Source organism: Pristis pectinata, chromosome 9, assembly GCF_009764475.1.
Source record: "Pristis pectinata isolate sPriPec2 chromosome 9, sPriPec2.1.pri, whole genome shotgun sequence".
Lineage (NCBI taxonomy): Eukaryota > Metazoa > Chordata > Chondrichthyes > Rhinopristiformes > Pristidae > Pristis > Pristis pectinata.
The window spans coordinates 149138-161235 of record NC_067413.1 but is presented as its reverse complement, the minus strand read 5'-3'; the positions used below and the strand labels follow the sequence as shown (position 1 = coordinate 161235).

At 45.2% G+C, this 12098-nt stretch overlaps 1 protein-coding gene across 1 annotated transcript in view; it reads left to right on the top strand.

Annotated features, from left to right (window-relative positions):
- sspo (SCO-spondin) overlaps positions 1 to 12098 on the top strand; it is a 358698-nt gene that overhangs the window by 210314 nt on the left and 136286 nt on the right. Inside the window, 5 exon segments of the mRNA XM_052023421.1 lie at positions 49 to 210; positions 1275 to 1481; positions 7146 to 7277; positions 7280 to 7312; positions 7791 to 7925. Of these exon segments, the coding sequence (XP_051879381.1) occupies positions 49 to 210; positions 1275 to 1481; positions 7146 to 7277; positions 7280 to 7312; positions 7791 to 7925 (669 nt within the window).

The window sequence follows — 12098 nt, the reverse complement described above, 5'->3', positions numbered from 1 at the left end:
CTCATTTTTTTCCAAATATTCTTTCTCACATTCTCCCTCTCTCTCTAGATTCTGACGGATTTTCTCCCTGGACTGCTTGGACTCGTTGCTCCAGGAACTGCTCGGACTCTGAGTTCCCCAGCATGAAGAACCGCACCCGTTCCTGCCATCGCCTGAACTGCACTGGAGAAACCTTCCAGGAACGTCCTTGCAACCTGCCCCAGTGCACAAGTAAGGCTGGGTTGGCTGGAGTGGGGATGGGATGAGGGAAGTGTGAGGTTAGGGTGAAAGTTTGGTGTGGGTGCTAGGGTAATGTTGTGGTGAGAGAGACAGTGGGTGAGGGTGTAAGTGGGGACCTTGATGGAAGGTGCAGTTTCATACTTGGGAGGGCTACGGGGATGAGGTTGGGGGTGACCAGGTCAGAGGCAAGTGTGGGCTCTGCGATTGTGGATTGCAGGAGGGAGCACTGGAGAAATTTAAAATCCAGAGGAGATCTGTTGAGATCCCATTGTTATGGTTTGGAAGTTAGAACATAGAACATGGTACATAGTTAGCAGATTGTCATTGTCATTGTCATTTGCCATGGTAGAGGTATCAAAAACAAGACAGCAGAGCTTTAAAGTGAGAGGTAGAAGTTTTAAAAGGGATTTGAGATTTATGGTTTTTGCACAGTGATTGATATCTGGAACTCCCTGCCAGAGGAGGTGGTGGAGTCAGATACAATCAGTATGTTGATGAGGCATTTCAACACTTAAATAGGCAAAGCATAGAATGATATGGACCTAATGCAGGTAAATGGGATTAGTGTAGACTGGCAAAAAGGTCAGCATGGATATGATGGCCCAAAGGGCCAGCTTCTGTGTTGTACAACCACCTGAAAGTGGCAACACAGTGGATAAGGTGGTAAAGAAGGTGTACGGCATACTTCCCTTCAACAGTCAGGCATTGAGTATAAAAGTCATGAAGTCATGTTGAAGCTGTATAAAACTTTGGTTAGGCCATACTTGGAACAGTGCGGGAGGACAAAGGTCAGAGTAGAGGTGGAGTCTATAAGTAAAGTGACATACAGCTGGAAGCTCAGAGTCACATGTGCTCTGAATGGAGATGTTCAGCAGAAGGATCAATCAACCTGTGTTTGGTTTCTGTTTAAGAGGCTCTGTCCAACCACCTTATTATACGGCAACAGGCCATTCAGCTCTCAGTGCTTGTTACACAGAGGTAAGGTGATGGCCATTCATTGTGTCAGAGCTCAGCATGTGATATAAATGAACTGATTTCTGGCTTGTTCACCGCAGATGTGACAGAATGTTCAGGTGAGAACTGTACCAGGAACTGCAGCTGGAACATGTGGTCTGAATGGAGTATATGTTCACGTGGTTGTGGTGTCGGTCAACAGCATCGTCTACGGACTTACAACGCTCCAAGGTCGGGTGGTCAGTGGTGCAGGGAGATCCTGACAGGAAATCTGGAGATACGTTTCTGTAACATAAAGGCTTGCAGAGGTGAGATGTCAAAGTAGGAACAAATAATTCAAAATATGAACTCTTGATGAATGAATGGATCTTGGCAAGGCTTTAAACATTGTCCCATATAGCAGGCTGGTCAATAAAGTGAAAGCTTATGAAATCCAGGGAAGAGGCAGATTGGATCCAAAATCACCCTAGTGACAGAGCAAAGGGTAATGGCTGATGGGAGTTATTGTGACTGGATGACTTACCAGTGGGGTTCGACAGAGCTCAGAGATCTGGTTGTAGAATTGCTGTTCATAGTTTGTAGGTGGGAGGAAAGATTGGAGAGGCTGTAGATGTTTTCTTTGGTGCAGAGAAAGCTGAGGGAAGACAATTGAGCTGTGTAAAGCACCAGCATATCTTCGTTATCCACTGACTCCTAACCCGCTCGATCTGTGACCTCAAGGTCAGACCCAGCCAGCACTTCAAATCTTTCTCCGGCTGCACCAGCAGAGTGGGAATGTGTTCTTGTACTCAGAAGGTCAGTCTGGAATGTGGGGCTGGGATCTGGAGCCAAATTCCAGAGTGAGGCCAAAGCTGGAATCTGGAACATTGACTCTAGCTCCAGCCAATGTCCAGACTGTTGGTCTGAGCATGAGGCTGGAGCTGGGTCAGGAATGTGATAGAGGGGGGGAGGGGTGCATAGGAGGGTGCGGTGGAGGAGGGAGAAGGGTGCGGTGGAGGGGGGAGAGGTGCGTAGGAGGAGGGAGAAGGATGCAGTCGAGGGGGGAGGGTGCATTGCAGGGGGGAGGGGTGCGTAGGAGGGTGGGAGAGGGATGCAGTGGAGGGGAGGAGAGGGGATGGGGAGATGGTGAAGGGGAGGGGTGTAATTAAGAGCATCTGTAGTGGAGGGGCAAGGGGGTGTAGTGGAGAGGGGAGGGGTTACAGTGAAGGTGAGCAGACACTGTGATGGAGAAGAGAGGAGAACAGGAGGAGATCATGGCCCTTGATGAGGTGTAAGGTGATGATCATGTCCACACTGCCTAAATATGGCACTTGTGTTAATCCAACCTCCTGGCCTTTGGCCTGCAGCCCTGTTGACCATGATCTCTCATGGGACTTGTTTAACGAGGTTTCTGTCTCCACCACCCTTTCCGGCAGAGACCCCACTGCTCGTCTTCCCTCTAATCCTCTGCTGTTATGTCCGTATCTCCGGTTACTGATCTCTTTCCTCACATCAAGGCCTCTCATAATTTCTTACACCAGAACTAGATCTCTCCTCAGTCTCCCTGGTTTTAAAGAAAACAATCCCAGCCTGGACAATCTCTCTGCTCATCCATGATTCCACAGGCTCATAGGTCCCTTCTGCAACCTCTGATATTGCATCCTTCCTGCAATGTAGTGACCAGAACTGTATACCATGTTCTAGTGTACAAAGTGCGGCTTGAATCAGAATCAATGTATGTCACTGACATACAGTATGTCTTGAAATTTGTTGTGTTGCGGCAGCAGTACAGAGCAAGACATAAAAATTACTATGTTACAAAAATAAATAAATAGTGCAAAAAAGAGGAATAACGAGGTAGTGTTCATGGACTCTTCCGAATTCTGATGGTGGAGGGGAAGAAGCTGTTCTTAAAACACTGAGTGTGGGTCTTCAGGCTCCTGTACCTCCTCTCCGATGGTAGTAATGCAAAGAGGGCATGTCCCAGATGGTGAGGACCGTTAATGACGGATACTGCCTTCTTGAGGCACCGCCTCTTGAAGATGTCCTTGATGGTGGGGAGGGTTGTGCCCATGATGGAGCTGGCTGAGTCTACAACCCTCTGCAACCTCTTTCGATCCTGCACATTGGAGCCTCCATACCAGGCGATACTGTAACCAGTCAGAATGCTCTCCACTGTACATCTGTAGAAATTTACAAGAGTCTTTGGTGACATACCAAACCTCCTCAAACTCCTAATGAAGTAGAGCCACTGGCATGCTTTCTTCATGATTGCATCAATGTGTTGGGCCCAGGATAGATCCTCTGAGATGTTGATGCCCAGGAACTTGAAGCTGCTCACCCTGTCCATTGCTGACCTGTTAACAGCCTTCTCACTGCGAGGTGAGAGTGCAGCCTGCTGAGCCACCAGTGACAGCAACTTCTTATTGTTCTGATACTTCTTTACTGTTGTAGCTGTTTCTTTCCACTTTTTCACAATAACTCAATGCCCAATAGTCAAAGAGAATTGGAACAAATCTGTAGTGAGATAGCAGACTGATGTAAGAAACAGAAAGTTGTAATAGTTGGGGATTTTAACTTTCCACATATTGACTGGGACTCTCACACTGTGAAAGGGCTGGATGGCTTGGAATTTGTCAAATGTGTTCAGGAAAATTTTCTAAATCAATATCTAGAGCTACCAATGAGAGAGAATGCAATACTTGATCTCCTATCAGGGAACCAGACAGGTCAGGTGACAGAAGTATGTGTAGGGGAGCATTTTGGGTCCAGTGACCATAATGTCATTAGTTTCAAGTTACTTATGGATAAGGACAGGTCTGGTCCTCGGGTTGAGGTTCTAAATTGCAGAAAGGCCAATTTTGTGGAAATGAGAAAGGATCTAGGAAGAGTGTAGCGGTTAGCGCGACGCTATTACAGCGCCAGCGATCGGGGTTCAATTCCCGTCGCTGTCTGTAAGAAGTTTGTACATTCTCCCCATGTCTGCGTGGGTTTCCTCCAGGAGCTCCGGTTTCCTCCCACATTCCAAAGACATACGGGTAGGTTAATTTGAGTTTAAAAAATGGGCAGCGCAGACTCGTTGGGCCAGAATGGCCTGTTACCACGCTGTAAATAAAATTTAATTTAAAATTTAAAAAAATAAGTTGTTTTCTGGTAAGGATGTGCTCAGTAAGTTGAAGGCCTTCAAAGGCAAAATTTGAGAGTGCAGAGTTTGCATGTTCCTGCCAGGATTAAAGGCAAAGTTAACAAGCATAGGGAACCTTTGTTTTCAAGGGATATTGGCGATCTGGTTAAGAAAAGAGAGAGGTTTATAGCAGGTATAGGCAACTAGGAACAAATGAGGTACTTGAAGAGTATAGAAAAAGTAAGAAAATACTAAAAAAAGGAAATCAGGAAGGCAAAAAGAAGACACAAGGTTGCTTTGGCAGATAATGTAAAGGTAACCTGAAGGGTTTCTACAAGTATATGAGGAGTAAAAGGATAGTAAGGGACAAAATTGGTCCCCTAGAAGATCAGAGTGGTTGTCTATGTGTGGAGCCTCAGGAGATGGGGGAGATCTTAAACAGTTCTTTTTTTGCATCAGTATTTACTCAGGAAAGTGGCTTAATGGATATGGAAGGAAGAGAAACGAGCAATAGTGTCGTGGAACATATAGAGATGAAAGAGGAGGAGGTGTTTGATGCTTTACAGCAAATAAAGGTAGATAAATCCTCCAGGCCTGATAAGATATTTCCTCGGACCTTGAGAGAGACTACTGTAGAAATTGCAGGGGCCCTGGTAGATATATTTAAAAAGTCCTTAGCCATGGGTGCGGTGCCGGAGGACTGGAGGGTAGCTCATGTTCCGTTGTTTAAAAAAGGCTCTAAAGGTAAACCAGGTAATTACAGGCCGGTGAGCCTGACATCAGTAGTGGGTAAATTATTGGAAGGTGTTCTGAGAGATCGGATATACAAGTATTTGGACAACCAAGGGCTGATTAAGGATAGTCAGCATGGCTTTGTGCGTGGTAGATCATGTTTAACGAATCTTGTAGAACTTTTCGAGGAGGTTACCAAGAAAGTAGAAGGAAAGGCTGAGGATGTTGTCTACATGGACTTTAGTAAGGCCTTTGACAAGGTCCCACATGGGAGGTTAGTTCAGAAGGTTCAGACACTAGGTTTCCATGGAGAGGTTGTAAACTGGATTCGAAATTGGCTGTGTGGGAGAAGACAGAGAGTGGTTGTGGATGATTGTTTCTCAGACTGGAGGCCTGTGACCAATGGTGTGCCTCAGGGATCTGTGCTGGGGCCATTGTTGTTTCTTGTCTATATCAATGATCTAGATGATAATGTGGTAAATTAGATCAGCAAGTTTGCTGATGACACTAAGATTGGAGGCGTAGTGGACAGCGAGGAAGGCTTTCAAAGCTTGCAGAGGGATCTGAACCAACTGGAAGAATGGGCCAGAAAATGGCAGATGGAATTTAATGCAGACAAGTGTGAGGTGTTGCATTTTGGAAGGACATATCAAGGTAGGACATACACAGTAAACGGTCAGGCACTGAGGAGTGCGGAGGAACAAAGGGATCTGGGAGTTCAGATACATTTCCCTGAAAATGGCATCACAGGTAGACAGGATTGTAGAAAGGCTTTGGCATCCTGGCATTCATAAATCAGAGTATTGAGTACAGGAGTTGGATGTTATGGTGAGCTTGTATAAGACATTGGTGAGGCCAAGTTTGGAGTATTGTGTGCAGTTCTGGTCACCTAACAATAGGAAGGATATTTGTAAGACTGAAAGAGTGCAGAGGAGATTTACTAGAATGTTGCCGGGTCTTCAGGAGTTGAGTTACAGGGAAAGATTGAACAGGTTAGGACTTTATTCCTTGGAGCGCAGAAGTATGAGGGGAGATTTGAAAGAGGTTTACAAAATTGAGGGGTATAGACAAAGTAAATGTGAGTAGGCTCTTTCCACCTAGATTAGGTGAGATAAGTACAAGAGGACATGGCTTTAGGGTGAAAGGGGAAAAGTTGAGGGGGAACATTAGGGGGAACTACTTCACTCAGAGTGGTGAGAGTATGGAATGGGCTGCCATCTGATGTAGTAAATGTGGGCTCACTCTTGAGTTTTAAGAATAAATTGGATAGATACTTGGATGGGAGAGTTCTGGAGGGTTATGGACTGGGTGCAGGTAAATGGGACTAGCGGAATAAAGTTTTGGCACAGACTAGAAGGGCTGAATGGCATGTTTTCTGTGCTGTAGTGTTCTATGGTTCTACATAGAAAGAGACTATCTGGTCCATTGGGTCTGTGCCAGCTCGCAACAGAGCTGTTCCATCAGTCCCATTCTGTCTCGTCTTATACCCCTGTAGTCCTGCAACACATTCTATTTCACATGCCCCCAACCTTTCTTTGATCTTTTTCTATTTACCTGAAATAATGGGCAGTTAATGGCAGTTACTGAACATAACACTCTACTCTGCCCATGGTATTGAATAAAGGTCAAAAGATGCCAAGCATACCGAGATGGAAACCTGAGGTAACTCTAACAGGAGCTGAATGAACAGGTAAATTAGTATTGGTGTTGGTTTATTATTGTCACTTGTACCAAGGTACAGTGAAAAACTTGTCTTGCATACTGAACATACAGGTCAATTCATTACACAGTGCAGTTTCATTGAGTTAGTACAGAATCCATTGATGTAATACAGGTAAAAACAATAACAGTACAGAGTAAAGTGTCACAGCTACAGAGAAAGTGCAGTGCAATAAGGTGTAAGGTCACGACAAGGTAGATCGTGAAGTCATAGTCCATCTCATTGAAATATTGAAGATAGTGGGGAAAATGTCTGGACAGATTGACCATCCTTGGTTACTATGGGAATAGTAGGGAGAGGTGGTCAACAGTGATCAGTGCAGAGCAAGAGACTCCATGATGCCAGTGGTGTGAAACAAGATGGACACTAACATGGATCACCGATGGTCAATAACTGCTCTTTCTCTTGGTTTATTAGTGAATGGTGGCTGGTCCAGTTGGAGTCCGTGGTCAACGTGTGACCGGGCTTGTGGAGGAGGAAAGTCTCTCCGGATACGGTCCTGTACTGAACCACCTCCAAAGAATGGAGGCAAGACCTGCACTGGAGAGCGATTGAAGTGACATTGTGTAACGTCCAACCCTGCGGTGCAAACAAAGGTGTGAACTCCATGGTTGTTGTTTGTCAATTGAGGGTTTTGATTTGGCAGATTGGACTGACTTCTGTGTATTCAGAGTGGGGCATGAGGGAAAATTAATTGATAACATTGAGAAGTGTCAGTTGTGAGTTGAGTAATAGGTATTGGTATATCTGATTTTAGTGAGAATTAATTTTGGGAGATGATGTTTGGGATTGAAATCTAAGGGGGTTGGGAGATGATGTTAATGTCTGGGAAGTGTTGTTCAGGATAGGGATGGTTGGGGCAGGGAAGGGGTGGGGAAGGGACGGTTGGGATGAGGAGGTGACAGTTAAGTTGGGGAAGGGACAGTTGGGTTTGGAAAGTGCCAATTGGTTCTGGTTATTTCCAGGTGGGGGAGTTTGGAAGTGATAAAATATTTAGAGAGACAATGGTTGCATTTAGAATGTGATGAAAACTTTTGTCCTGCTTTCCCATACCTTCTCCAGGTGCCGATGGCTGCCCCACTGGCCTGGAGTATGTCGATTGTGCCAACCGATGTCCCCGAGCCTGCATCGATTTCCAGAGTGGAATAGTCTGTTCCAACAGTGGAGTGTGTGAACCAGGCTGTCGATGTCCAAATGGTATGTAAAACGTTTCACAACTTGCTACACCAGCCCCCATCCTAAAACACACATCCCTCCCCACCCATTCCCTCCCCCTTTCCCCACTTACCCCCCCCACCAACCCCGTTCTACCAAAGTTACAGTGGATCCCATGCACCTTAGTCTTTTGGATGAGCCTACCATGAGAGACCTTGTCAAATGCCTTACAAATTCATGTAGACAACATCCACTGCCCTAGTCTCATGAATCATCTTTGTCATCAGCTCAAAACAAAACTCAATCACGTTTCTAAAGCATGACCTGTCCTGCACAAAGTCATGATGACTATCACTAATCAGCTCATGTTTTTCCAAATGTAAGTAAATTCTATCCCTAAGAATCCTCTCCAATAGTTTTGCTATCACTGATGTGAGATTTACCTGCCTATGATTTCCTGGATTTCCCTATTGTCCTTCGTAACAAAGGAACCAACAATGGCTACTCTCCAATCCTCTGGGACCTTGCTGAGGCTAGAGAGGACACAGATATCTTTGTTAAGGTCCCAGCAATTTCCTCTCTTGCTTCTCTCAATAACCAGGGATAGATCCCGCACTTAAGTACATTATATGGAGTTCTGGTCACCCCCATTACAGGAAGGATGTGGAGACTGTGGAATAGAGTGCAGAGGGTATATGGAAAAGTTGGACAACTTGGGTTGTTCTCCCGGAGCATCGGAAGCTGAGGGGGACCTGATAGAGGTTTTTAAAATTATGAGAGGCATAGATACGGTAGACAGTCAGAATCTTTTCCCCAGGATAGGACTGTCAAACACCAGAGGGCATGCTTTTAAGATTTGGGGGGGGGGGGGGGGAGTTTAAAGGTGACATGAGGGCAGGTTTTTTTACACGAGAATGGCAGAAGTCTGGAATGGGTCACCAGGGTAGTAGTGGAAGCAGGCAGTTTGGTGGAGTTTGAGGCTTTTAGATAGACACAGTGAATATGAAGGGAATGGAGGGATATGGAATAATACACAAGAAAGGACATTTACTATAAATGGCATCAAGGTTGGCACAACATCATGTGCCAAATCGCTCATCCAGTGCAGTGCTGATCTATATTCTATGTTAGATCCATCAGGATCTGGAGACTTAACCACCTTAATGTTCTTCAGTAGACCCGACACTATGTCCTTCTCAATCTCACCATGCCCTGGATTATTAGCATACCCCACTCTGATCTCACTATCCTCCGTTTCCTTCTCCTTGGTGAAGAACAATGTGATGTACTTGTTTAGTACCCTGTCCACATAAAACATGGAACATTACAGCACAATACAAGCCCTTTGGCCCATGATGTTGTGCCGACCTTTTTACCAACCTAATCTATCCATTCAAACACCCCTTCATTTTTCTATCATCCATGTGGCTATTTAAGAATCTCTTAAGTGTCCCTAATCTATCTGCCTCTACCAGCACCCCTGGCATTGTGTTCCACGCACGCACCACTCTCTGCGTGTAAAAAAGAACTTGCCTCTGACATCACCCCATGTACCTTCCTTCAATCACCTTCAAATTATGCCCCCTGGTGTTAGCCATTTCCACCCTGGGAAAGTCTCTGGCTGTCCACTCAATCTATGCCTCTTATCATCTGGTACACCTCTATCAGGTCACCTCTCATCCTCCTTTGCTCCAAAGAGAAAAGCCCTAGCTTGCTCAACCTGTGCTCATAAGACATGCTCTCCAGTCCAGGTAGCATCCTGGTAAATCTCCTCTGAAACCCTCTCCAAAATTCCACATCCTCCTATAGTGAGGCGGCCAGAACTGAACACCAATTCTAAGTGTGTTCTAACCAGGTGTTTTATAGCGCTGCAACATTACCATTGTGGCTCTTGAGCTCCATACCCGAATAATGAAGGCCAACACGCCATTTGCTTCTAACAACTCTATCAACTTGTGTGACAACTTGAGGGATCTTGGACTTGGACCCCAAGATCCCACTGTTCTGCACACTGCTAAGATCCTGCCATTAACCCTGTATTCTGCCTTCAAATTCGACCTTCCAAGGTGATCACTTCACACTTTCTTCCAGATTGAACTCCATCTGCCACTTCTCAGCCCAGCTTTGCATCCTATTCAATGTTCTATTGTAACTCCAACAACCTTCTACTACCTATCCACAACACCAGCAACTTTCATGTCATCGGAAACTTACTAACCACCCTTCCCACATCCAGTCCAATGTCATTGATTAAAAAAATCACAAAGAAGCAAGGGTCCCAGAACAGATTCCTGTGGTGCACTGCTGGTCACCGACCTCCAGGCAGAATACACTCCATCTACAACCACCCTCTGCCTTCGATGGGCGCGCCGATTCTGAATCCACACAGCCAAGTTTCCCTGGATCCCATGCCTCCTGACCTTCTGAATGAGCCTTTCATGGGGAACCTTATCAAATGCCTTACTAAAGTCATATGCGCCACATCCACTGCTCTACCTTCATCAATGTGTTTTGTCACATCCTCAAAGAATTCAATCGGGTTTGTGAGGCACGACCTGCCCCTCACAAATCCTTGCTGTCTGTCCCTAATCAGACTGTGCTTCTCCAAATGCTCATAAATCCTGTCCCTAAGAATCTTTTCCAATAATTTGCCCACCACTGAAGTAAGACCCACTGGTCTATAATTCCTAGGTTATCCCTATTCTTGAACAAAGGAATAACATTTGCCACCTTCCAATCTTCTGGTACTACAGAGCATTCACGGATGGCTAACGAGCAATGTGAAAAGGAGCAGTCTATAAACACAAATGTACAAAGAGGCAAAAATTAGTGGAGGTTATAGTGACTGGGAGAGAATCCAAACGGAAAATAGGAGATCAAAAATGAGAGAATTTAAAGAGCTTGTTTCCGTGCTGTATGATTCTATGACAAAATTGTAACCAAAATAAAAAAAATAGCAGAGATGTTGAATGATTTCTCTGCCAAAGAACCAAAGTTATTATGGCACAGAAAGAGGCTATTTGGCCCATTGAGGCTGTGCCAGTTCTGAGTGATCCCATAAACCCCATTCCCCAATTTATTTCTCAATAACCCATTATCTGTCACATGTCCATCAACTCCCTTGATTTTCTTACCACCAACTACACTTGGGGAATTTACAGTGGCCAATTAACCTTTTCTACCGGCAGGTTTTTGGGATGTGAGAGGGAACCCAAGCACCCATAATGTGATAGGGAAAACTCTGCAAACTCCACATAATCAGGATGGAACCCACGTTGCTGGAGTTATGAAACAGCAGAGCTACCTGCAGCATCACTGTGCCACTCCTGTTCTGTGTATCATCAACCTCTGGGAACAGCTTTTCCATATCTAGCCCTCATAATTTTGTTGTCTGCTCTCAGATCTTCCCTTAAACCCCTTGCTCTGAGGTGAACAATCTCAGCATTTATAATCTAACCTTGCAGCTGAAATTCTTCATCCTTGGATCTCCTCTGCGCCCTCTCAAGGCCATCACATTCTTTCTGATGTGTGGTGACCAGAACACAAAGCAGTACTCTAGTTTTGACAACTTGGCTTCAAAAAGGTTCAGCATAACTTATTCCTACAGATTGGAAAATTTCTTACCACTGTAAAAATGGCATTCACTTTCAGTCTAAAAGTGCTTCCTCCACTATGGGAAGCTAGAGAAGAAATTGCGGGAGCCCTGGCTGAGATATTTGCATCATCGTTAGCCATGGGTGAGGTGCCAGCAGACTGGAGGGTAGTGAATGGTGTGCCTTTATTTAAGAAGGGTGGCAAAGAAAAACCTGGGAACTATAGGCCATTAAATCTAACATGTGTGATAGGTAAGTTACTGGAGAGGATTCTGAGGGATAGACGTACATCTAGAAAGACAGGGATTAATTAGGGGTAGTCAGCATGGCTTTGTGTGCAGGAGATCTTACAAACTTTATTGAGGTTTTTGATGAAGTGGCCGAGAAAGTCGATGAGGGCAGGGCAGTGGCCATGATTTATATGGACTTCAATAAGGCCTTTGATAAAGTTCCACATGGTAGGCTGCTCTGGAAGGTTAGATCTCATGGAATCCAGGGAGAGTTGGCTAATTGGATACATAACTGGCTTGATGGTAGAAAGCAGAGGGTGATGGTGGAAGGTTGTTTCTTGGACTGGAGGCTTGTGAGTGGTGTGCCTCAGGGGTCGGTGCTGGGCCCATTG